The following is a 27,120-nucleotide window of genomic DNA, read 5'->3' as shown; positions in this document are numbered from 1 at the left end:
TATAATTAGTATTAAATATCGGGCTAAAAAAGGTGTCATTACTGCACTAACTTCAAAAGTCCGAATCGCCCTAGGTGGCCACCTCGTACGCCAGAGGGTTGAGCGCGGAATCGTTAAGTTAATATTCAGTCAGCGGATTTGACTAAAACGCTTATTTTATTAACTTAACATGTATAATGTTAAGTTATTGGGATGAGGGTTAATTACCAATTGAACAACCTTTATATGAAAGTAAGATTCGAATCGTTTTATGTGTGTTTTATGGGTGTATTTAATCAAATCGCTGTATAAATAGTGACCGATTTTGAATCCGCTTAAAAATCGGTGTGTGGCACAGAAATTCCAGCGGAAGTGATTTCTGTAGCACCCCTGATATTCTTCTAGGGGCCAGTGGTGTGACCAGAGGTGTACACTGCATTCCGTTTGTTTTTGTTTTAGGTAAACAAAGTTAATTAAATGCACTTATTCGTCAAGTGTAACTCCTCCCCAGGCATATCCTGTGCTCCCAAATATTTGATTGCCAAAGGAAGGTGCAACCGCCACCGACCACCGTGAAAAAAACATGTTTTGAAAACAATATTCCTTTAAATATTCAAAAAAAACTAATGTGGACGCGACTATACTTATACCCGTACTCAGTTAGTATAAACATTTTTGAGCTTATTTAGATTTTTTAGAATTTTTTTGCTACATCTGTTATCTACATCTACAATGTATATTCTACATCTAACAATAAATTCTACATGTACCATTTAGATTCTAAATCTCCTCCGCTAGAGGGCGCTCGCGTACATAACGAGGCAGAGTGTGCGAACGAGAAAGAAAATGAGTTGCAAGGTCGTCGGCAGGAGGAGGAAGGGGAAGCAACTGAAAATTAATTTCTTCATTCTGACTATATTTATGATCCGATCTGATTCAGAATCGGCAGTCTGGTAGATATGGTCATTCTCTACGATAATGCCTGCCACAGATTTTCGTCCTTTGTGGAGGCGGAAGGGGGCGGGGCGAAATTTTGAAATACACTTGTAGCAGTGGGATATCACATGAGTCTGGAAACCAAATTTGGTTGCCCTAGCTCTTATAGTCTCTGAGATCTAGGCGCTCTCTTGCTGTAGGAGGCGAGGGATGCAATTGAAAATTAATTTCTTCATTATGGCTATAATTATGTTCCGATCAGATTCAGATTCGGCAATCTGCTAGATATGCTAGATTTGTTTAGTTGTACAAAAAGCCATCTAGTTTTCATTTCGGCGAGGATTTTTCTTGCCGTTTTTAAACGGAAAAGTCTTGCGTTTTACGAGCGCGGGTGACTTTTCGTTTTTTTTTATTAAATTTTAAAGACCTAAATCCATCAGAAGAAGTCTGTTTGGGTCCTTGAGGAAAAAAAGGTCCATTATGTCGAGTAGTGTAATCAAAATTAGCTTAGTATGAAAGTGTGCTGTGCATGGTTCTCATAAAAAGAGAAAAAATGTTTTTTTTTTAGTTTTCGTAGAATTTGTATAAATTGTTATCGATTTGGCGGGAAATTTAAGCGCATTACGTTAGGAGTTACACTCGCGAGTTTCACAACACAGTCAGCTGGGAAGAAAGCTCGTAAACTCGATCGTTTTGGGTGGAGCGAGAATAGGTTTGTAACGAACCATGGTTCTAGCCATGGCTCGTCACAAACGGCGAAGGGTCAGCGCATCCACGCTGGCGGGAGACAATAATCTAACTGATATACACAGAGCTAGCGAACCATGGCTCTAGCCAAGTCTCTCCTCACAAATAGCGGTGCGTCAGCAACCCGGAAATAAAATAGTCTTAAGCAACGCACGCAATTACTAAAATTAAGAACTCTCGATCAGCGAAAACCACAGCACGAAATTCTCGGTCACCCACTTCTTGGCGATATTTCGCAACCACTCGGCCTCGAAACATCGACCCAAATTCAGATATCACCTCCGCGTTGCAGAGTTAGCAAAAACTCATTTCTTTTGAAACCAAATACCCAATTCCCAACTGCACCTTCCGGGATGCAGCATCAGCAAAACCACCCTGACTCACTAAAAATTGTCAACGAAGCACCAAGCTTCGACCTAGTTACCACACCCTACAATTATTATTACCCAATAACCTTAAGTCAGCAAGAATTAATTATTTCCGGGTCTCAGGTGCGATCGCCAGCTGCATAAAAGGGCCAAGATCGGCCGAAAGAGTAGGCAGTCCATCAGCCCGAGCACAAGACACTGCACTAGGCAGTCCATCAGCCCAAACTCAAGACACTGCACTAGGCAGTCCATCAGCCCAAACACAAGACACTGCACAAGGCAGTCCCTCAGTCACACACCCAAGACACTGTACTACGCAGTCCCTCAGTCACACACCCAAGACACTGCACTAGGCAGTCCCTCAGTCACACACCCAAGACACTGCACTACACAGTCCACCAGCGCACCATTCAACCACGAGTTGAAGCAGCAGAATTTAAGTGAATGAAGAAGTGAATGAAAAAAAACCAGAATACTAAATAATAACCAAGAACAATCCAACAAAAACCGTCGCCTCATCATTTCTCGCTGCCTACTACATTCTTTTACGAGCCAGCCCGACACCTGAAGTCACCTACAAACTACAAATTTTCTTGTAGCGGACCCTGGACAGACTGAAGCTTACCTCAGCCTGAAATAGGACCTCACAAGTGGCGCCCGAGCAGGGACTTTTTGGTGACTTTAAGGAGACTAACACCTTAATACGGAGCATTGTGGAGTAAAGACCCACGACCACTGAATGAAAACTAGGCTAGCAAGGACCAATACTCGTCCAACACTAAAAACCGGCACCCTCGCAACATCCGGTCGCAAGCACAAATACCACAAACAACACGTAAGTCAGTGCTACTAACCACAGAAACACACCATGGAAGCCCACGAAGCCGGTCAACCCGACGAATTTTACCCGGAAGGACTCCATACCAATCCAGGAATCACCACCGGCTGGATCTCCAAACTCCGGCGGGACGAGCTGGAAACCCTGTCCGAGGAATTCGGATTTGGCAACGAAGGAACAGTCGAGGAACGACGAAAGAGATTCGCCGCATTAGTCGCCGGAACACTCTCGCAGGACGCCTGGGTTCGACTAGGAGACCTTGAACGGCAATACGCCAAACCAGCAGGACGCTCCAGGTCACCCATCCCCACCACTCCTAGGACATCTGACCAGCGGAAAACCGACCCAAGAGTCGGGTTACAAGTCCCCACCGCGTCCGAATACAGCACCCCTGGCCCACCACGCATCGTAACGCCAGCCGATTTGCCCAGACCTCCAGTTACGGACACCAGCCGCTCGCCCACACAGAGGATGGTGCCAGCCATGGACTCTTCCATAGATGGACGCCACCACAGCCACACCGCCCACATCGAGGATCAGATTCGGCAATGGGAAATCAGGTTCGACGAACAGGACGACCCACTTACATTTCTGGAACTACTCGAAGAACGTGCGCTCTCATATGGGGTGGACACAAATCAGCTACCTCGGGCAATGACAGAGCTTCTCACCGATCGGGCCAGTCGCTGGTACCGCACCAGCCAACTACAAGGCAGCTCATGGGCATATTTCCGCCAAGAATTCTTGACTTTCTTCTTGTCGCCACGGTATTTTGAACATTTGGAAGATCAGATCCGAGCCCTCAAGCAAGCGGTAGGAGAATTGTTCAAGGATTACCTCATCGAGATACGTCTACTCATGCACCACGCCAGGTACGACGCAGCCAAGGAACTGAACATGATCTACGATAACGCCCTGCCAGCATACCAGATGTACGTGCGGCGACACGAACTACAAAGCTTAGCACAGCTAACAATGTTGGCCACCGAGTTCGAGAGCATCCAAGAGCGGACCATCCCGACCACTTTCGCACCCCCGCGTAACACGCCAAGATACGCAAGGCCGGCCACAGAGCAGAGGAATTGCGACTCGCACCAGACGCCATTTCTGAGTGCCCATTAGGAATCGACAGACACACCAGGGAGACCACCAGCTCATCCAAACAGTACGGCGAATCCCGAAGTAGCCCATCACATGATCACGACCCCGCTCATCAACCCACGCGCAGCCTGTCGCCGGTGTGGTGAAGCGGGGCATGCGGCATACGACTGCCATAATCCCTCCATCCTATTCTGCTGGGAATGTGGCAAACGCGGCACACGGACCGTAAATTGCTGCCGCCAAAACACGTCGGGAAACGACATGCGTCCCCAACTGACACGGGATCAGCCGGGAACGACGTCTTCTCCAACCCGCGACTAAATAACTCTCTACACGTAAGCAACGGCCGGATAGTGGCGATGGTGACCATAGGAGGACACGCAACGGAAGCCGCAATCGACACCGGGGCATCCAGAAGCTTTATCAGCGCAAACCTCGCCCGAAAACTAAAAAACAACAACACCAACCTGCAAGATGCATGCGTCCGCATACGCCTGGCCGATGGCTCGGTCAGAGAGATCTCACAAGTTCTACTGGCACCTAGGTGCCACCGAAACGACGATCCAATGCGGCTCCACGCTGCTACAGCTACGAGACCGTCACCCCATGCCCACTGAACCCGTGCTTACTACCATCCACGTACAAGACACCGAACCCCGATGCCAGAAACCCCAACAAATCGCAAAGAACCTACGTCCACGACCTACCACAACGCACACGGCACGCAATAACGCAACGCAGCACTTGACACCCAAACCAATCGCAACGAATACGAAGCAACGGCATACTACGGAGAACACGAATCCAAGGTCAACTCCAGCAAACCGCAATCAAGCAATCAAGAAAACGAGTCCCACGGTCACTACGGAGCAACCGCGTCCTAGGCCAACCACAGGGGACACATACCCCAAACAAACCACGAGGATCTCACACACGAGACAAACACACTTGAACCGGCGCTCGACACAGGAAGCCCAGGTCCAAGACAAGCAACAGAGCAAGCACGCACAGAATCCACAACGGAAGAATTCAACGCACGGACACCCTCAAAACCGACCCTCAGCATCGAAAACAGCCCAGCAACACGGGAAACAGCCACGCTAACCCCACGCTGGTCGGGGCCCATAATTGAACTGATATCCACAGAGCCCCTCAACGCGGGCCCGGAAACCAGGACGATACCCCCACGATGCACCGACCGCCGCTCTGTCGTACCCACGGCCGACGCCACACCGATCCTCGCCAACACAATGGAGTACCTTCCGCGTACCGACTTGACTGCTAGCGCCATGCACCGAGCCATGCCTAGAGCCAGGTCCGAGATCTTCGTCGCCCGTACCAGCTGTTGGTCCAAAAAAGAGGAATCACCGAGACTCACCTGTTCATGAGCCAAACGACCGCCAATACCACCCAAGTATTGCATCAGAGATATGAAACATATCTACCCACGGCCAACGCCACACCCATCGTCGCCCACATAAGCGACTACCAACGGAGGATCGAAACGCCCAGCGCCTTCGACACAACCCTCTTACCCGAAGACCCCAGCCAGCCATTTGACTCCGAAGCCGCCGATCCAACCGGACATGAGCCCGAACCAGTCCCGGAGCCGTGGCCGCCGGACTTGGCCCCGCAGATCCAAGCATTTACATTCGACAGACCTATCCTACCGAAAGACCAGAATCAAACGTTTGACCCCGGAGCCATCGAACCCACCGAAGACGACCCAGAACTACCGACGGATCCTTGGCCACCCGACATAGCACCGACGATTCAAGAATGCCTGGACAAAGAACGACCGAAGAAAACCGCCGAGAAAACCATCGTCATATGGGATAATCGACCCACCAAGCAGACACCAACTACAAAGCACCCAGAACAGCAGAAAGGCCACGATCACAGCAGCAGTAGAAAATATAACGTTACCGACGCCACGCTAAAGTGACGAGATTAAAAGCGACGAATCCGGAGACTCGGCACAAGCCAAAGGACAGGAAAATGGCGAACCTCAGCACCCGCCAAGCGACGCCACTAATCTCTCCATCACCCACCCGGTAGAAAGGGGGGGGTGTAACGAACCATGGTTCTAGCCATGGCTCGTCACAAAGGGCGAAGGGTCAGCGCATCCACGCTGGCGGGAGACAATAATCTAACTGATATACACAGAGCTAGCGAACCATGGCTCTAGCCAAGTCTCTCCTCACAAAAAGCGGTGAGTCAGCACCCCGGAAATAAAATAGTCTTAAGCAACGCACGCAATTACTAAAATTAAGAACTCTCGATCAGCGAAAACCACAGCACGAAATTCTCGGTCACCCACTTCTTGGCGATATTTCGCAACCACTCGGCCTCGAAACATCGACCCAAATTCAGATATCACCTCCGCGTTGCAGAGTTGGCAAAACCTCATTTCTTTTGAAACCAAATACCCAATTCCCAACTGCACCTTCCGGGATGCAGCATCAGCAAAACCACCCTGACTCACTAAAAATTGTCAACGAAGCATCAAGCTTCGACCTAGTTACCACACTCTACAATTATTATTACCCAATAACCTTAAGTCAGCAAGAATTAATTATTTCCGGGTCTCAGGTGCGATCGCCAGCTGCATAAAAGGGCCAAGATCGGCCGAAAGAGTAGGCAGTCCATCAGCCCGAACACAAGACACTGCACTAGGCAGTCCATCAGCCCAAACTCAAGACACTGCACTAGGCAGTCCATCAGCCCAAACACAAGACACTGCACAAGACAGTCCCTCAGTCACACACCCAAGACACTGTACTACGCAGTCCCTCAGTCACACACCCAAGACACTGCACTAGGCAGTCCCTCAGTCACACACCCAAGACACTGCACTACGCAGTCCACCAGCGCACCATTCAACCACGAGTTGAAGCAGCAGAATTTAAGTGAATGAAGAAAGTGAATGAAAAAAAACCAGAATACTAAATAAAAACCAAGAACAATCCAACAAAAACCGTCGCCTCATCATTTCTCGCTGCCTACTACATTCTTTTACGAGCCAGAACGACACCTGAAGTCACCTACAAACTACAAATTTTCTTGTAGCGGACCCTGGACAGACTGAAGCTTACCTCAGCCTGAAATAGGACCTCACAGGTTCTTGACGAGCTCAGCGAATTTTCTCTCCTATTTGATCGTACCAGCGATACTGACCAGACCTAATTTCAGATATCGAAATTAAATTACGCGCTTAACCCAGTCTAATAGTATAAGTCCTAAATATTCAAAGAGCAATCTCGAAGTATTTAAGGCATCCGTGGAAATTTTAAATAAATCTTCGTGAAGAATTGTTTTGAAAGTGGTTTATAGTTCGGCCAGGTAAATATTTCGTGGAAGATTGTAGGGAGTCATATGGAATTTATAAGACTATATTCCAGAACAGATTTTGGTTCAACGCAGGCGCTTTTAAAACATTGCTGTGCCCAACAAAAGCATAGCGGAGGAAAATAATACACACGGTTTTGAAGAAAAAGTTGAGAAATAAGGGATTTTCATAGTCCAAGACAATTTTCTGACCTAACCTGTCCTCAAAGACCAGATTAGGGTCAAGTCAGGGGCAGAAGAACCCGTGGAAAGGGCCGAGCTCCCTGACGCAACTTTCTTTGGCAGACCAGCAGCCGCAGCAACGTTACATATGCGCAGTCTGAGTTTATTCGATTGACATTAGCGGGAGAGCAGGGTTAACAACCGGAGCAGAACGTTTGGAAAACGGAATCCCGGAGACAAGCAGAAGAAGGCGAAGCAGCAGCAATTAGGAATTAGTGAAAATGTAGGGTTGATTAAAAGAAATTCGCAATTACATCAAAAAGAAGACATGTAAACGAATAGGCACGTTCAAGATCACCAACACATGTACAACCGGGCAAAAGAATACAGTGTAAAGTAACTAAAACATGCAAAGTGAGTGAAAAGGCAAAGTGAAAATAAACCAGTGAAGCGAGACTTGTAATGCTCTATCACCCCAAACTAATTACCTAAATTTAAAATCAATCATAAAATTAAACCGATCTTCGAGAAGGCCTTCTACGATAAATCTGGGTGAGTCCAACAGACCGAATAAAAACAATCAATAAAACCCAAAAGAAATTAACTATGTAAAAGAAAACGTGGAAACTCTATCTGTGAGATAGAGTGTGCGGTCGAAAGAAGAGGTGACGAAAGAGAGTTAACAGAGATAACGATGCAATCGCAAAGCACCTGCACCGATTTTTGGCGTGTTTGTTTTGATTTTGCGTTTGCTGACTTTCCTCGTTTTATTTGTTTAACTTTGATACAAGAAAACCTTAAACCCTTATATTATTATTATATTATATTAATTATATATTATATTATTATTATTAATTTTATTATTAATTATTTAATTAATAATTAATTAATTAATTAATTAATTAATTAATTATTATTATTATATTATTATTAATTTTCATATATTACTAGCAGACCCGCGCGTTTCGCTGCTTACTAAATGAATTTAATGTTTAGGAATTCATCGAAATTAAAAAATGATAATTTTGGTGTAATGACATATTTTATTTATTGCAATGCTTTGTGATAAACAATATTCTTTGTTTTGCCGTCGGTACAATGAATAATTTATGCCGAAGGTTTGCCTACTAGTGAGCACGCTACATACAGTTGACCATGTGAAAATACCGGATGCTCCAAATTTAAACCACAAATTTGCAACGACTGTCCTTGTGATTTATTAATAGTCATAGCAAAAGCAAGACGAATCGGAAATTGTAGTCGTTTGAAATCAAATGGCATGTCAGTCGGAATCATCGGAATTCTCGGAATTAAAACGTGTTCACCACAAAATTTCCCAGTCAAAATAGTTGCTTCAAGTAAATTATTCATAACTTTTTTTACAGCAAGTCGTGGTGCATTGCAAAGTCGTGGTGGATTAAGATTCCGCAGCATAATTATGGTGGCTCCAACTTTTACTTGTAAATAGTATGGCGGCAATCCAGGTAAGTCCAATGAATTTAGAAATTCGACTGGATAATTTACAACATCATCTTGCTTGATAATTGTATCAACCGACCTATACGCAACCATTTCTCCTGGGATGGAATTCAAAATAGATGCGTTGATCTCATTGACATCTTTATTTGTTCCGGCCAAAATTGCTCTTTCCCTCAACCAGTCATGGTTTCTATAATTTTGTACAATATTTGGAAACACGCTCTGAATCAAGTATTCCTTCGATGACGCAAAAATTATTTGGAAGCGTTATGAAGCCAGAATTGTCAACGGGAAGTATGCCATTACCAATGTCTAACAGTTGTCTGGAAAAAAATCTGCTGAAGCATCGTTTTGCAATTGAACATGTACATTTGTAGTCAATCTAAGTGTTTTCACAAAGCGCCACAAATTGGATGTTTTCAAACAGGCATTAATTTCATCAGCAGAAGTTCCTAGCTTGACTACAGGCAATGCTTGTCTAAAATCACCTGCTAACAATATCAATGCACCACCAAACAATCGATTATCTCCACGAATATCTTTCAACGTACGATTAAGTCCTCCAATGACTTCTTGTTGGCCATAGTACACTCATCCCATACAATAAGAGAGCATTGCTGCAGCATTCTCGCCATTGCAGATCTTTTTGAAATGTTGCATGTAGGATTATCGTCAGCCTTCATATTCGAGGGCAACTTAAGGGCAGAGTGCGCCGTACGACCACCATCCAATAATGTGGCAGCGCTGCCAGACGAAGCCAAAGCCAATGCGATTCTACCTTGTGCTCGAATGGTAGCCAAAATAATCGAAATGACAAACGTTTTTCCGGTACCTCCAGCTGCATCCAAAAAGAACAGTCCAGTCGTAAACAGTCGTAAACCGTTCTTTGGTTGATATTTAACCGTGGCTCATTGTTTTGCACAAACGTATTAAGCTCGGCACGATCATACTGCTGTTCACGCTCCAGTTCATTGTTGAAAAGGTCGTGTATATCACGATTAGGCGCTGTCTTACCTAATTGAGCTAATGCTTTGCTTGCCATCATCAAGCAATGGTCTTCAATAGCAATCAATGCTTCGTTGTAAATTTCTGGCGTATAGTCCATGTTTATATCACCCGTTTGACGGTGCAATCGATGTAAAAAATCCTCTGGCAAATGATTTTGATGTTTTTGCCACAATTCAATTGGCTTTGCTGGACTGCACGTGGTTAGAAGAAGTCTGGTCGACTGTAACGGCGAACGTATGACATCGCATCTTGCGCGTACTCAAACATATGACGTGGACTTCCGACATACGATGACGGTAATATTATCATAGTTCCAACGTTTTGTGCATTACCATCGTTGTTAATGGCATCACGGAAATGAACATACTCTTCGGAACGTAATTTGGCTTGGTTGAATCGAAGAAAATTTAACCGTTCCGATTCAATTTTTGCATTCATGTCAACAATATACTAGTGGAAAAGTGCTCTACCCCTCAATATGTGGTTGTCTTGATTTGCCCGTATCTGCAGCCTGTATGCGTAATAATTCATAGCACTAACTTTCTTTGTTCCTTCTCGACTGTTTACTGGATTTATCATTTTAATGTTGAAATTATAGCCATCTTGTCCGCTCCAAAACAATATGGGATATTGTAGTGCATCATAACAGCGATGAGTCTCGGATACACGTTCAAGTTGTTCATTTCTGCGATGAAGCACAATATCACGATTATTAAATTGCTCACGAACTATGACTATTGCCACTTCGTCAACTGTTTGTGCATTGAAACGCCTTGCATGTTCGCCATCCGGTCTTTTTTCAGCTCGAATAACAATTTTATGATCGTCAGATGGCATTCGATCAAGCGAAAACCTGAACCAATTCGTTGTGCTCATGGAATCTTGAAAATCGAAAATAACACTAGTCAACACGATTTTTCCTCAAGGAACAAAACGAACTTTTTCTTAAAGATTTGGGGCTTAGAAATGGTTTGATATTTTTTTTTTTCTATGGCAGAACTTTTTTTTGAAGAATTTTTGAAAACTGGTATTTTTTTTTTAAGCTTTTTTCAGAGGTAGCTCTTGTTTTTTTCACATAGCTCTAGTATCTTACGTCTGGTTGTAAAGAACTTTGCTATTTTGAAAAGATAATTAAAATAGCTAGAAGTTAAGCCCAAACACTTTGTGATTACAGCTTACCGTCTGGGAAATATAAAGCATTGAAATGCAAAAATGATGATTTTTGTGCGGTATTTTTTACGACATTTTGACTTTAAAAACCCAGGAAAAGTCGAAAAAAAATTATATCTTGTGTCCTCTACATGGGCTCAACTGCCCATTGGGAATTGGGATCGCGATCAGGTACCAAATGTACAACCCTTGTTCGTTTGCTTTGTTCCCAATTGGCAGTTGGGCCCGCCGCCTTCCAAAAGGTATTTTTTGTTCATTTTTTCCATATTTTAGGTTTGGTTAACGAATTTTAGCTCCAAAGTCTCTCCATAGATAACGCACCTATACACAAAAAAATAGAGGACACGAGATATAATTTTTTTTCGACTTTTCCTGGGTTTTTAAAGTCAAAATTTCGTAAAAAATACCGCACAAAAATCATCATTTTTGCATTTCAATGATTTATATTTCCCAGACGGTAAGCTGTAATCACAAAGTGTTTGGGCTTAACTTCTAGCTATTTTAATTATCTTTTCAAAATAGCAAAGTTCTTTACAACCAGACGTAAGATACTAGAGCTATGTGAAAAAAACAAGCGCTACCTCTAAAAAAAGCTTTAAAAAAAAATACCAGACTTCAAAAATTCTTAAAAAAAAAGTTCTGCCATAGAAAAAAAACCAAAATTCTTTAAAAAATTTTAGATCCCCATATCTATCAGAAAAAGTCGGTTTAGATCCTTGAGGAAAAAAAAAGTTCGATTTTGTCGAGTAGTGTAATTTGTCTCCGCGTGTTGGTAATGGCACACCGACGATTAGCTTCGTCTTCCGCGTTCCCGATAAAATATAATTCCAAAAATTGGTGGTCTGTGTTTAATTACCTTGAACGTTGGCATGAAGTTGTCTCTTATAATATTTGTGGAGCCAAAAGATGTCATTTGAAAACTCGAATTATACTTTCGTATATTGTTAAAAAATTATTTGACTCAGGTGTCAATCCATTAAGTAATGTGCTCAATGGTTGTGGTGGGCTGTCTAATTCAGGCAATTTCACATTCAGCACATCCCATCTGCTTCACCTTTAAATTTTAATGCCTGACAATAACGACAACGGTCGTTCATTGGACCAATTATAATTTGCCTATGAGAAGCGTAATCGGTGACACTACTGTACGCGATCGCAAAACCTTGTAGATTTTGAATATCACGACGTTCATTTGCAGTTGTTGTTGCATCATTGTTCCGTTGATTTGAAAGCGACCTTGCTGTGCGTAGACGATTATTTTCATTGCGATGTGTAATGTCTATGCTACTTTCACGGCTCCTTGAAGCCACAACTTGAAACGAATTTCATGTTCGCCGACCCAAATTTAATCGTCTCGACATTTAACTTTAAAAACCACACAGGTTGGTTTAAAACGCACACATTTTCAAAAGCAACAAATATACTTACACAAATTGCCATTTTTTCAGAAAAAAAATGTTCACGCTAAAAGTTATAAAAACAAAATCTATCATCAAATGTTCTGTTCTACAGAATGACACAAAATGAAATGAAATAGGCGTTCAAACACACATTTTTAGACCAAATTTGTTCTACACAATGACACAAAATGAAATGAAGTAGGTGTTCAAACACACATTTTTAGACCAAATTTGAGAATTTTTTTTTGATTAATTTTTAATTTTTGTGGAACCTATTTATAGAAAAGTGAAAACTTTTGTAAGGAAAGAATGCCCGTACCTGGCCATCATTTAAAAATGATGCAATTTGGTGCACGCATTGCGGAGAAATGAAATAAAAAGGGTCGTTCATAACACACAATTTTGGACCAAATTTAAGATTTTTTTGATTCATTTTTAATTCTTGAGGAACCTATTTATAGAAAAGTACAAATTTGCTTGTGCAAACCAGGTCACATTCTCTGGCTATCATTTAAAAAAAACAGCATGCAATTTGGTGCACGCGTTGCGGAGAAAACTCCTTTTCAGCGGTTGTATATGGGAAAGTGAATTTGAGCAAAAGCAACGAGATTACAAATTATTAAGAATAGAATTTATCAAAGATAATTGTTTGAGCCAATAATAATGAAGTTAGGGTATATAAGTCTAGTAATGGAAGCAAAAGAATATTATTATGAATTATTTAAGTGGTGTTGGCTTATTAAATGAGTTATGAATATTAAATGTAATGGTTTCAAGTATTAAGTTTTGTGTAAAAATTATGGAGTAAATAAAATAATTAATATTTCCTTGAAGTAATGTGAAGAAGAATTGAGAGAAGAGATATCGTTTTTGGGAGTTTTTCGAATATTTTTTGCGCGCAGAAAAGCTCAATGGTCGGGAGGGCTGAGGCGCGTTACTGCATACCATCAAGCAGACTCACTGTCCACACATATCTATGGAATATGTGTATTAGTGAGAAATTGAAGAGAGTAGAGTCTGGTTCAAAGTTAATCATTTTGCATTCGTTGTGAGTCGCGTTGCACTTTGCATTGCGTGGATCGATGGAAGTAAACATTAAGGCAAGGGACATTATTAAATGTGTACTCTGATGTTGGAGATGGAATGGGTTTTGCTAGCTGTGTCCCATCGACCTTCTTCACTGCCAACAGGATACTCAGGGAACGGCCAACGTTAAGACCGGCCTCACGCTACGGTCTGCACTGTGCTATATGCATAGGAAGGTTTGGTACATTACAAAAGGTTACAAAAAAGGGGAAACAAAAAATGGACGGAAGAATGTTGCCTCTTCAGGAACACTCAACAGATCAAAATGAAGATAGCGACACACAGGTGTTTCTGCTGCAGAGAAACAACAACACGATAGTTGTTAGGTTGCATTCGAAAAGCATTGTAAATATTCTAGCTTATATTAAGCAATTGAGAGATATCTAAATACGATATCTGTTATGGTTTTTGGAACCAAATTCGTTGTGGAAAGACTGAAGGTCATGAATTTGCAGGTCTAGTCACTTGCATCTCTTTTCTAAAACGCCCATAGCTCTTAAAAAATCTCTCGGGGATGATAAAAAATATATATTATGGGTACTCAGCAGAAAAATAAAAGAAATTCTGTGTGCGTTAGAGGAAGAAGAAGAAGATGTAGGAGGGTTTTTTGTATGTGTAAGTTAGAGAATATATCTGAAAATAAAAATAGAATTTGTATTAAATATATGAAGGTATTCGGAAATAAAATTAAAATTATACATGCACCATGCACCATGTGCAGGCCCCCTGCGCACTCACACAGGGTACAGTAAACAGTACAAATGATAGCCGGTTAGAACCTCAGAGGAGTTCTCACCAAATTAAATTTGACCATGTTCCTTCTCGTCCGTTTCAAACAAGACCATATGATCGTTTGTTATCATATATTACTGTAATAATAAATATACCAAAAAAAGTATCTGGTCATTGCAGATTCATCGTCGTGCGACCAATCAATTAGCTTTAGCGATTAAATACCAAAAAAAAAATAATAATAAATATTTTCGATAAAAGTTTTTTGGAAATAAAAAATTATATTGTGGGAGGTTTTAACATCATGGCTGCCGAAATAAAACCAGCCCAGCGAAGCATTAACGATCGTTTCAACACGTCAAATAAACCGGAATTGCTTAGTAAACTCGATGGTAGCACCGATGATGTTAATGCTGCAATCTTAATACCGGGAGAAAATGGAGTGATAAGCGTCTCAGATGACAAGTGCGAATATCCAATATATGTGTATCAAAGAAAAATCCGTTTTTGCTTATAATTTCATTTTTTTCAGAACTGTTCGTGTATGGCTTAAACGAGATTCTGGGCAGTATTGGCCTAGTATTTGCCAGTATATGCCTTCTGGTTGCACGGCCGTAGCGTATATCCAAGAGTTCCGTCAATTGTATATCGGTCAAGAAAATGGAACAGTGACTCAATACATGCTTTCTGAAGACTGCAACCGTTTATCATTTATACGTGATTATCTGTCACATCAGGCTCGAGTCGTCGCAGTTGTATTTACAAAAACTCACAATTGGATATTATCTGCGGGAAAGGATAAGCAATTCGCCTACCATTGTACTAAAAGTGGTAAACGAGTGGGCGGATATAATTTTGAGACACCGTGTACGGCACTTCAGTAAGTATAAATCTGGGTTTAAATGATGCAGGGGCTTCACGCATGTGAGGCTGCACCCTTTGGGTACACGCTATAACATTTTGGGAGCAGTTTTCAGTTGTGTTGTCTCGCAAGAATGACTCATAGTTATGTTTGTGCAGCATAGGCATTAAAGAATGTCCATATCACACGTATACATGCTGCAATGTGGCCGCTGCATCGTTTAAAACCAGCTTAACAACTAATTGAATTATCTGATTTAATATATTTAAAAACAAAGAATGCCATAAGCTTTTTATTAATAGTAGTACCTAAAGTGACTAGTATTAGCACAGCTATCAATGTCAAGTTTGCTTCGGGCTTAAGAGTTTTTCTATTGCGATTTTTAAAAAACAAAATAGTTTTATCCGATGAAGGCCTGTCTCCAGCACCGCGGATAATTGCGGCAAGGAATTTGCTAGTTATTCCGTGAGGGTGGGGAACATAGCTAAAACAGGGTTGATGAATCAGCTGTGTTTTGTAAACAGAAGCAAGAGTAAAATTCTGCTAAAATTAAAAAAGGAAAAAATGCACTCTGATGATGAAGTAATTGTGTTCGTGGCGGCATATATTGTTGCAAAACAAAAAAGAACAATTTTCATGAGACGCCAAGCCGAAGCCTGTTACGCGCGGAACCCAGGCAGAAACACAGCCCTCCTCCCGCCCAACCGACCGAGGGGCGCTGCCGCATGACGCGCGACGCGTGTTACCGAACCAATCGCGAGCATGCAGGAAAGATAGGTGTTAGACTAAAATTCGAGGAAAATTAGAGCTAAACACAGCTCAAAGAGCTAAACATGCAAAGATAGATAAGAAATATAACTAATTACGGGAAAGGTATGTTAGTATTAGTATTAGTATTAGTGATTTAAGAAGAGGAAGGGAATTAGTAGCTGATATTATGTGGTAGAGGGAATTGAAGTCCGAGAAAAGGACCCTAAATGGTTCGTGCAAAAAATAATTCGATCTACAAAGCGGAAGGAACAAAGGAATGAAGTTTCTAGTAGATCTAATAGGAATCGTAAAGTTTATGCGGCTCAACAAGTCAGGGCTGTCTACGTCACCCTTGATCAGGTTGTGCATAAAAATCACACCAAGCATTTTTCTACGACTAACTAAGGTCGGAAGGTTTATTACAAGCAATCTACGAGGATAAGATGGCAGTCTCACACCTACATCCCAGTTAAGGCCACGCAGAGAAAAAAGTAGAAAAATTTTCTGGACTGATGCTATTCGGTCCTGGTGTACTTTGTACTGGGGGCACCATACACAAGAGCCGTACTCTAAAATCGTACGAACAAGCGAGATGTAGAGAGTCTTTGTTATATAGGGGTCGTCAAATTCCTTTGACCACCTCTTTATAAACCCAAGCACACCCATGGCCTTATTTACCATGGTAGAAATGTGTTCAGAAAACTTTAACTTTGGGTCTAATTTAACACCAAGATCATCAACCAAGGTAATTCTCTCAAGAGAACCACCGCAGAGGCTGTAAGGAGCCAAAAGGGGGCTGGAGCGATGAAATGTCATTACTTTGCATTTTGAGGCATTAAGGTGTAACATATTTGCACAACACCATGATTGAAAGTTATTGAGATCGGATTGCAAGCGAGAGTGAAATGAAATGTCCTTATACTGGACGCAGAGTTTAACATAATCCGCATACATGAGTACTCGAGACGTTGTTAATACTAAAGGCAGGTCATTAATAAAGAGTGTGAATAGTAAGGGGCCTAGATGTCTGCTTTGTGGTACTCCAGAAGTAACCTTAACAGGTGAAGAGAAGGAGTTTTTTAAGAGGACTCTTTGAGACCTAGAACAAAAGTAGCTAGAAATCCATCTCAAAAGATTAGGCGGGAATCCTAAAAGTACAAGGTAACTTGTAACCTTTAATAATAACGGTAACGTTTAATGATAAAAGTTTTGTGGTTTTTGATCGTCACCTTATTAATCCGTGCTGAGACGGAGATATAAGTGATTTGCAGAGATGTTGCAAATGCGGAGTTAAAATTTTTTCAACCATTTTAGGAATAGCGAATAACTTAGATATACCTCTATAATTATTTGCATCAGACTTGCTACCTTTCTTATGGAGCGGAATAATAAAAGATTCCTTCCAGATGGGGGGAAGCATGAAGAGTTAATGGATAGGGTGAATAGTTTAAGCAAGGGTCCACACAGAGCGTCGGCACAGTATCTAAGTACACAGCCGGGAACTCCGTCGGGACCTGGTGAAAACACCGGCTTAATTAGTCGAAGATCATGAAGCAGTGAGCTTTCATTTAACAAGGGGCTGAAGATGCCATTCGACCTTGGTTAACTGTATGGATACGACTGACTGAGAGTAGCTTTCATGAGAATAGGTTGTTTGGAAAAATTTGGCAAAAACATCGGCAATTGCCTGATCATTGCTTGCTGACATATTGAGAAATGATAGCGAGGATGGATGTGCAGACGTTCTACGCTTACTATTTACGAAGCTGTAAAACTGTTTAGGGTCCTGTGAAAATCGTATCCTGCATCGAGATAGGTAGTTTTTATAGCATTGAGCGTTAAGAACGGAGAAATTTGACCGAGCTATTACACAGTGAGAAAGAGAAGAGGGAGAACCAACTTCTCGAAATTTTTCATAAAGTCTTGATTTAAAATTTTTTAGACTGGATAACTCTTTGGTAAACCAAGGAGGCTTTCCAGATCTAACCGGACAATAAAGTGGGACACAAGAATCAAAAAATGTGTCAAGTACATTGTAAAAAATGTTTGTGCCTTTCATAACGTCAGTGCACAAGTACAGAGCGGACCAATCAAAATCCCTAATAAGGTTATTAAGCTTCGTAAACTCGGCTTTACGAAAGCAGCGGACACGTTCAGATAGCCTACCCATTCGATCCAATACAGTAGGGCCAATATCGACTGACACTTCGAATGTAGGATGGTAGGAGTCTTCAGGTATACTGAGCGGATGGGCTCCGGTTAACAACGCTATGGTCGGATCCGAGACAAAGCACAGATCAAGCAATCGACCCAAGGAATTTTTCACATGGTTGACTTGAGACAGGGATAGGTCTAGCAAGCCGTCGATAAAGTCATGTCGTGACATGGGCACAAGGTTATTAGACTCGTTTACCGAAGACCAAACAGTACCTGGCAAATTGAAATCACCAAGAACTATCATATGGTCTTTATCTGATAGCGAGGAAGAAACTGTTTTTAAAGCGGACAGGTGATGCTCGTATATTAAGATATCCGAGTAAGGTGGAATATACGAGCAAGCTTTGCGGACAGGAAGGATTTAGAAGAATTGTAAAGTATATATTCCTGAGCTGGGTATCAGCTGTTCTCTCAGTCCACACACGGTCCCGATAGGCAACTATCGATATAAATCTGTGGATTCTGCTCGTGTTGCTGGATACACACTCCTTCCTGGAGTAGTAAACGAAATATAGTCTTTGCTAAATCGTTCTGTTTCACAGGACTAAAACTATGGTGAATACTTGAACAAAAATAGTGACCATATTGGCTAATTACAAGAAAATAGATCATTTAAAATATATAAGTGCCTATATTTTGTTCTACTAATTTAAGACCTTTTTAAAAAAAATTGAGTATTGTTGACCACCTAGAAGGCAGCGTTTCCCACCCTATAAAGCATACAAACATAAATATTGGTTGCCTTTTAAGTCCTTAGCCTACTAGTGACGGACAAACCAAGTAACATTGAAAATGGTTTTATGGTTTTTATACACGGTACTCGAATAGTTAAGTTACGTTAACGCAAAGAAGGTAACGTTTCCGACCCCGTAAACTATATACAGTGGTGGCTAGCGCTACTAATGGATTTACATATTGTTAATTTTTTCCACTATTCCTTCAACAATCGAATTTGTTTCTTTACTCGTACAACTATCAAGCATTGCTGTTCTTGATTATAAAGTTATAGTAGTGTGTCCCTTTTCTTTCCGCTATATTACGATATCTCCATTTCGGAGCGGTCCAAATAATAGTAGTGATATAATTAATGTTGAAAATTATTAAATCTGCATTTTTTGCAAGGCTTTCGTTGTCAAACGAAAGTTTCTAGTTTCAAGCATTTTTAGTATTGTGTTTGATCACTTGGTGCCGGAATCATGGGGCGTGGCAAACCCTAGAGCGGAAAAGCGTTCGTGCTTCAAGGGCTCGTTTCAGAAGGAAAGTAAATACTATTGGCTATTTAACTTTTATGATCATAAATGATAATAATGATAGCACTAGTCAACACGATTTTTCCTCAAGAAACAAAACGAACTTTTTCTTAAAGATTTGGGGCTTAGAAATGGTTTGATGATATTTTTTTTTTTCTATGACAGAACTTTTTTTTTAAGAATTTTTGATAATTGGTATTTTTTTTAAAGCTTTTTTCAGAGGTAGCGCTTGTTTTTTTCACATAACTCTAGTATCTTACGTCTGGTTGTAAAGAACTTTGCTATTTTGAAAAGATATGTAAAACAGCTAGAAGTTAAGCCCAAACACTTTGTGATTACAGCTTACCGTCTGGGAAATATAAAGCATTGAAATGCAAAAATGATGATTTTTGTGCGGTATTTTTTACGAAATTTTGACTTTAAAAACTCAGGAAAAGTCGAAAAAAAATTATATCCTGTGTCCTCTATTTTTTTGTGTATAGGTGCATTTATTTGGCGTCGTACCGCTCATTAAAATCTATGGAGAGACTTTGGAGCTAAAATTCGTTAACCAAACCTAAAATATGGAAAAAATGAACAAAAATACCTTTTCGAAGGGTGCGGGCCCAACTGCCAATTGGGAACAAATGTGGAAAAAACAAGAGCTTCCTCTGAAAAAAGCTTAAAAAAAAAATACCAGACTTCAAAAATTTTTCAAAAAAAAGTTCTGCCATAGAAAAAAAACAATACTTCTTTAAAAAATTTTAAATCTCCATATCTATCAGAAAAAGTCGGTTTGGATCCTTGAGGAAAAAAAAAGTTCGATTTTGTCGAGTAGTGTAGGAAAACACGCGATCACCGAAGCTATATCAATAGATCAGCCATTACGACAGGCGAGGTGCACAATGCATTGTAAAAGTGGAGGAATTTTTTATATTCGAGCAAGACCAAAATTGTTTTTTCCACAAAATATACTTCAAAAACTGTTAAAACATAGTGATGTTTTAACACATATGTATAATGGTTAAATTCCGTAGCAGTTCATTCATAAATTGAAATATCGACCGGCATGATTCTACCTTATGAATCTGAGGATATGCAACATATTTGGATGTCCCAGGAGGACAACGAATGACAGCCTCAAAGTTGCCAAAGACTGGTTCGTTTCCAATAGAGTAAATTTATTGGAATGGTCGGATCGATCAACTGATCTCAATTTAATAGAGAATTTATGGTTTTATGTGAGAGAAGTCTCATCAATAGCACAATTAAATTTGGGACGTTTTACAAAGGTGCTGGAGGACGATTTCTGTAGAAAGTTATCAAAATGTACTTAGCTCCATGCCAAAGCTAACTTCGAATATAAAGTTGTTATATTGGATATAAAGAAAAATTGAAAATTTTTGATGATTAATTTTAAGTTATTTTCTACTGCAATCTGCAATGTAGCTAGTCTCTAAAAACAAACTAAAATTAGTTCTTTTATTCGGAAAATATGAGAAGTTGTATTGGCACTACTATTATTTTGACCGAAAAGAAAATAAAAATTTTTGGGTAAATATACATAAAAAAAAATTTAATTCGTCGGTTTTTTTTTCAAATAATATTGAAGCTTAGAAACTAGTTCATATTGATAATAAGGTATTTTTATTTTTTTTTTTAGTTACTGTTAAAAAATTAACGATTGGTGAAAATCAAGAAGTTTAGCTGAGGTTGATATATTTGGTTAACTAGTTCGCTAAAACTTGTGCAGGTTTTTTACTGCCAATAACTGATTAATGACGGTATGAATGGTATCAATATATATGCAATAGATTTCACCAATTATCCAACTCATTCGTCAAAAATTTTTTTTTAGTTTTCTTGATTACATTTTTTTTGTAAAATTCGGTAGCAACCTCTAAAAAATAAAAAAAAAAAAAAATAAAAACATTTAAATTACTATTAAATCCAAGGTAACAAAACTAGGGGGTGTCCCGTTTGAATTTAGAAAAAAAAGTTTTTTGGCCCAGCCTAGTGTTCAGAGTATACTCAATATTCCAATGTACATATCCAGTTAGGAGGCATTCATGCTGCCATGGTAGTAGATGTAATAGAGAAGTCACGGGCCGTGCCGGTCTTCGTGTCCCACGGGCCTCTTCATGAAAATTGCGGGCTTCGTGCCTCTTAATCAATCTCGTGCGGTCTTCGTGCGTGCTGTGATCAATATATGAATATGCTACAGTTGTCTCGACATACTGTTTATGTATGGGTTCTTTCTTTTGGTCTCTAAATAGGCTCGTCCTCAGCAAAGAATTTGCGGGTACCGGACCGGCTCTATGTTAGATATGACCGGGCCGGGCCTAAAAATTTGATTACGTGCTCGAGCAGGTCCTAAAAAAGGAGGGTCGCGCCCTAATGCGTGAATTTACTCGAACAGCGACTCTCCCGTGGAGTAATGGGCGTTCGCATCACACCCAGGACTATGTCTTTTCCCTCCTTTCGCGCTTGACGGACAATGGTCCTGTACAGCAAGTAGGGGGAGCCCATTTATCCCGTCCTTCCTCTCGCATAGTGCCACCGTCAGCTCACGACTGCTGTACTTGGCAGAAAACAGAACATTAAGCTCGTTCCCTACCACGATACAGGTTCTGTGCTTACCTGCTCGTTGTGGTGTGAGAGGATGGCGTCCGCGCAGCTCAGACCCCAACCCCCTCTGACGACCATAAACCTCAGCAAGTCGATGATACACTTGAGTGATGCAGATTATTCTTCACCCTTTTACTTCATCCGTTGGACCGTTGATCCGTTGGACCAAACAAAGTGCCGCTCCTGGAAAAATTTGACCAAAACCGTGAACTGTGGTTTTGAGAAACTCAAGAGTTTCTGCGTTACCACAGGCCACTGCTTTGGTTCCCTTATACCACTTGATACCCTCGAACTTGCAGACAAACGGGTTTTCTGTGCATAGAACGGCATCATTCATGGCGGTCAGGATCTCCAATTCTGCCGTCAGCCAGTTGGCGTCCGAGACCCCGTAGGTATTTAACCCAAACCCTATAGCCCGACAGCCGCTTGCGTTGGATCTCTGCCTCGTCCGTCTTCGTTTTCTCCGCCACAGGTACTGGCCCTGAACAGCCCTGGATGTTTGAATCTGTAACTTCTAGCCCCGCCTTCTGCGGCTCCTCATTGTGCCCAAGGCAAGAAAGTCCAATTCTGCCTCCGACACAGAGGGACCAGTGACCAGTTCCTCCAAAGTCCCCTTCTACCTGCGGATCCGGTTTTGTTTGTGGCATTACGCGAGATTGCAGCCAAGCAATCCACTGCTGCCTTAGGTTTCCTGCAGACAAAGTATGTGACGACGTCGCAGGGTATCATTCTCTACAAAAAGCATTAGAAAACAAAAATAATTACAAGGAATAATACACAAACACATACAACTTTTCTCGCAGGAAAAAAATGAGGTGTGACTTTTGCCAACACTGGCATTCTTGTTTTCCCATGGTTATGGCTTTGTTAAATCTTGGTCCTACAATGACAGCCCCGGTATTCCCATCGTCTAATCCGGATGGTGAGGGGAGAACATGCGTGAGGCCCCATGATTTACAGAAATGCATAAAGGCAAAAAATGGCTCTACTTGAGGTTTTAGTTATGGTCCTTCAGAGTTTGGGAAACATAGAGAGAGAAAGATCAATAGCGCGAACTTTAGTTATGTTAGAATGTTAATGTGTATTCTTGTTGTTCCCGTAACGCACCGTCCGTTAAATACCTCTCTCTATCTTTCTCTTTCCACCAACGAGTACTGTTAGATCTGTTGGCCGTTAAAAAGCATTTCAAATATATACTGGTTTAATGATTTACAATTACAGAAAATAAGAGGACAATTTGTATTGTTTCTTAATTTTTATTACTTTTAAGATGCAAGCTCGTGTTAACAGAATGTATTTCTCGTCAGCGAACAACTCTGTTAATTAGCTGTCAGGTTTGCGATCTGTTCTTTGCGAAACATTAAAGATCAATGCTTTTTGATATTTTACCGACCTTGAAAATGGGTTCTATGGTGCAACTTGTCATATATATCTACCATACCACCATAACCATATCTACCTTCGACTAACCCCCATGGTAATTTTAGGATTCCTGTCCCATTAGAAACAACGTTTCGTCAGAAATGTGTCTGTTGTTATGCATAATTTCAAATTTTAAGTATTTTAATATTTATTTAGATTTGATGCACTGGCAAAGTACGCCTTTATTGGCGACCATGCTGGTCAAATAACAATGCTTCGTTGCGATGTTCAAGGGGTACAACTTATAACTACATTTAAAGGTCATACTGGTAAGTAACCGTCAATTACAATAAACTCACACATTATACAGAACTAAATTTCAACCCTCCTTTTCAGCCGAAATTCGATGTTTGAAATGGGTAGAAGGTCCTCAGCTACTCTTTAGCGGTGCATGCGACCAGTCTGTGATAGTTTGGGATGTCGGTGGAAAACGAGGCACCATATACGAATTGCAAGGTCATAGGTAGTTTAATTTTTAAATGTATAAATTTATACATACATGATACATATAACATTTACCAATTTCCTTCTAGTAACAAAGTTTCGGCTCTTGCTTATGCGAATCAAACTCAGCAGTTAATAAGCTGTGGGGAAGATTCAGTAGTCGTTTTTTGGGAAATGAATGCAATGCGAAAAGAAGTTCCAGGATGGGTCGAGTCAAACAACTGTCAGCTATGTTCAAGACCTTTTTTTTGGAATTTCCGCTCAATGATGGACCAAAAACAATTAGGCATGTTTTTTAAACATGTTTCTTAAATAATTTAAAAATCGTTTTTATTTAACCGACAGGAATTAGACAGCATCATTGTCGACATTGCGGTAAAGCTGTTTGCGATAATTGCTCCACCAATCGTATTAATATACCAATAATGGGCTTTGAGTTTGATGTTCGGTGCTGTGATCCCTGTTTCAAACAACTTCAAACCGTAGAGCGACCTTCCTTGGCTTCATTTAATGATGTAAAACACTCTATTGTTCATATGGATCTTGATGAGGACCGAAAACTTCTTTTAACGGTTGGCCAAGATAGGCTAATAAAAGTATGGGATCTTTCTAATATTTGGGTATAATAAATACATATAAAATAAATACATATATAAAAAATAAATATATCTATATCTATTAAACTGGAGAGATAGAAATGTATAGTACATCATCACTTGAGAACGGCTGGGCAGATTTGGTTTAAATTTGTATTCAGTTGTTCGTATTTGCCAGAAGAATTTGTATACGTAAGGAAACCCATATCGCGAATAAAATTAATTTTAAAACGACTGTGCCGATCAAAGTCTGTCGTATTCCAGCATTGCAATGCATTGAAGTTTTAATCGGAAACCTGCCTATACACTGCATATACTGCGCTGGAAATGTAAAATTTCCTGTTTTCACTCATTCGCCAGAGCCATTGTATTTGTTTCTCATGGAAATACAATCCAATCAAAGCATCCAATGATGAAAGTGAAAACATATGATGTCGTTATCGATAATCGCTGGATCGTTCCATACTGTCCGCTTTTGTCGAAAACATTCTCAAAGCATTGCAATGTTGAGTACTGCAACTCCATAAAATCCATCAAATACGTCTGCAAATTATTCAACAAAGGGAGTGACATGGCGGTGTTTAACATTGTCGGTCCAAATGTAAACGACCAGGTGACGAAATTTCGACTTGGACGTTACGGGAGTAACGAGGCAATCTAGCGGTTGTTTTCATTTCCGATCCATGAACGTCAACCGACTGTCGCGCATTTGGCAGTTCACTTGGAGAACTGCCAGGGTGTGTAGCTTACGGACGCAAATGCAGCGCAAAGAGCAGAACGAATACCAGCGACAATATTGACAAACTTATTTTTGACGACCGAAAGCGATCCGTTTGCAAGGACTTTACTCTATTAGAATATGCCACGGTATTAAATATGGAACGCTGCATGAAAAAGAAGTTTCGACGCCGAAAGAGAGGTGACGCTGTTGCTAGCTTCCCTGATGTCTATTGGACTGATGCCCTCGGACTAATATGCACAGTTGATCCACGCCAATACGAATGCTTCTATCTTCGCTTGCTTTTGGTGAACATTAGCGGCCCTACCACCTTCGCTTTCTTGCGTAATGTAGATGGTGTGCTGTGCGCCACTTTTCGGGATGCTTGCCAACATTTGATTTACCTGAAAACGATACAAATTGTGACTCAACGCTCGCCGATGCAACTGTTTCTGCGAAACAAATTCGTACATTGTTTGCGATCTACATAGCCACATTTCTGCGTTAAAATGGGGCGAGACAACGTTCTGTTAAAGTGAAAAGTGCCAGTTGCACCGTCGAAAAAATCATGCGATATAATAGAGCAGAAAGAACCGTCCAACAAGTCGATAACGCAAATGTCTGTGAAGGCATATCGTACTTGCTTGAATCTCAATCACAAGGGGTACGAAATGAACAAAAACAATTGGAACGGAGACGTGGTCGCCGCTACATAATTGACAATATCAGACAATATGACCGAAAGACCAATGTGGACAAAAAAATGTTCCCATTGTCAAATATAGACATGAGTCAAATGGTATGTGTTGCGCATCAGGAAAAGTGCAAACCTCAAACTAAGACACCACCGAAACCATTGAACAGCTTGCTCATCAGCACGGATCCAGATTTAAACATCTTCCTCAACTCCATTCGCAAATTCAATTCATGCTTTCCAATGACAACCTTCGGAGCAACAGAAATAGTCATGAATACTGCGGAAAATGGTCAACAATACAATTCCACATTTAAAATTAAAGGATAAAGTAGGCTCATTGCTTCCAATGCCAAACGAAGCACATCAGTTTTTACAAATATACTTCATGGGTGGTAAGGACCAAAATCGCTCACTCGCCAATAGCGTAGATGCACGTTGCGGTTACCATAACCTCAATTCGGCAATATCCAGGCGTATAGTTGGAAAACTGGAAGGATTACTTAATCAGCACAGTGAATTGAAATTATTCGTCAAACAATGAGATTCATTATTCATGTATTCAGTTGAATGGCAGAAACGAGGATTACCTCATGCACACATTTTAATTTGGTTAGTCTACAAAATACTCCCTGAGGGTCTACTGATCAACTACTGATCTATATAATTACCACAAACATGATTCATGGCCCATGCGGTGATATGAATCGCTCATCGCCTTGCATAAAAGATGGTAAATTTACAAAGCGTTTTCCAAAAGATTTCACCAATGAGAGGAGCACAAACGTCGATGGATATCCTACATATTGAAGAAGAAGTATTGATAATGGTGGACAATTATTCATAATAAAAATCAACAACGTAGACATTGACATTGACAATCATCTATCATTCCCCTCTGCTAAGCAAAACATTCACATTAATGTTGAGTTCTGCAACTCAGTGAAATCTATCAAATACATATGAAGTTTGTGAGTAAAGGCAGCGATATGGCATCAAATTCAAAATGCTGATGTGAAAGCTTCTCGATCAGCAGTTCGTTCTCTTTCGTAGTGACGAGACGTGTTTTTGTTTTGTGCTCCGCATTTTCCTTTTATTTTAATTAAACAGCCAGTGTTTTATTTTTAAATTAACTCACTAAATAATGTCCCTTAAAATCAAACTTTACCGCGCGTGCGTGCCTAATAATTGTGTAAAAACACAACT

The 27,120-nt window shown here is 40.8% G+C and overlaps 1 protein-coding gene across 1 annotated transcript; it reads left to right on the top strand.

The window, feature by feature from the left end:
- The first annotated feature begins 14,558 nt into the window (after positions 1 to 14,558).
- On the top strand, positions 14,559 to 24,570 carry LOC111081450 (WD repeat and FYVE domain-containing protein 2). Its single transcript, XM_022377515.2, has 6 exons — positions 14,559 to 14,819; positions 14,887 to 15,234; positions 23,619 to 23,731; positions 23,799 to 23,925; positions 23,996 to 24,192; positions 24,252 to 24,570. The coding sequence occupies exons 1-6, from the start codon at positions 14,659 to 14,661 to the stop codon at positions 24,530 to 24,532; spliced, it is 1,227 nt and encodes a 408-aa protein (XP_022233207.1). The 5' UTR covers positions 14,559 to 14,658; the 3' UTR covers positions 24,533 to 24,570.
- The last annotated feature ends 2,550 nt before the right edge of the window (positions 24,571 to 27,120 follow it).

This window comes from Drosophila obscura, unplaced genomic scaffold (genome assembly GCF_018151105.1).
Source record: "Drosophila obscura isolate BZ-5 IFL unplaced genomic scaffold, ASM1815110v1 contig_137, whole genome shotgun sequence".
In the NCBI taxonomy this organism is placed as follows: domain Eukaryota; kingdom Metazoa; phylum Arthropoda; class Insecta; order Diptera; family Drosophilidae; genus Drosophila; species Drosophila obscura.
Note: the sequence above shows the minus strand (reverse complement) of the source record. Positions and strands in the feature narration are given on the sequence as shown.

Coding starts and splice junctions, on each gene's coding strand:
- LOC111081450 (XM_022377515.2), top strand. CDS start 14,659: ATGGCTGCCGAAATAAAACCAGCCCAGCGAAGCATTAACGATCGTTTC. Junction 14,820..14,886: donor ATAAGCGTCTCAGATGACAA/GTGCGAATATCC, acceptor CATTTTTTTCAG/AACTGTTCGTGTATGGCTTA. Junction 23,732..23,798: donor TACATTTAAAGGTCATACTG/GTAAGTAACCGT, acceptor CCTCCTTTTCAG/CCGAAATTCGATGTTTGAAA.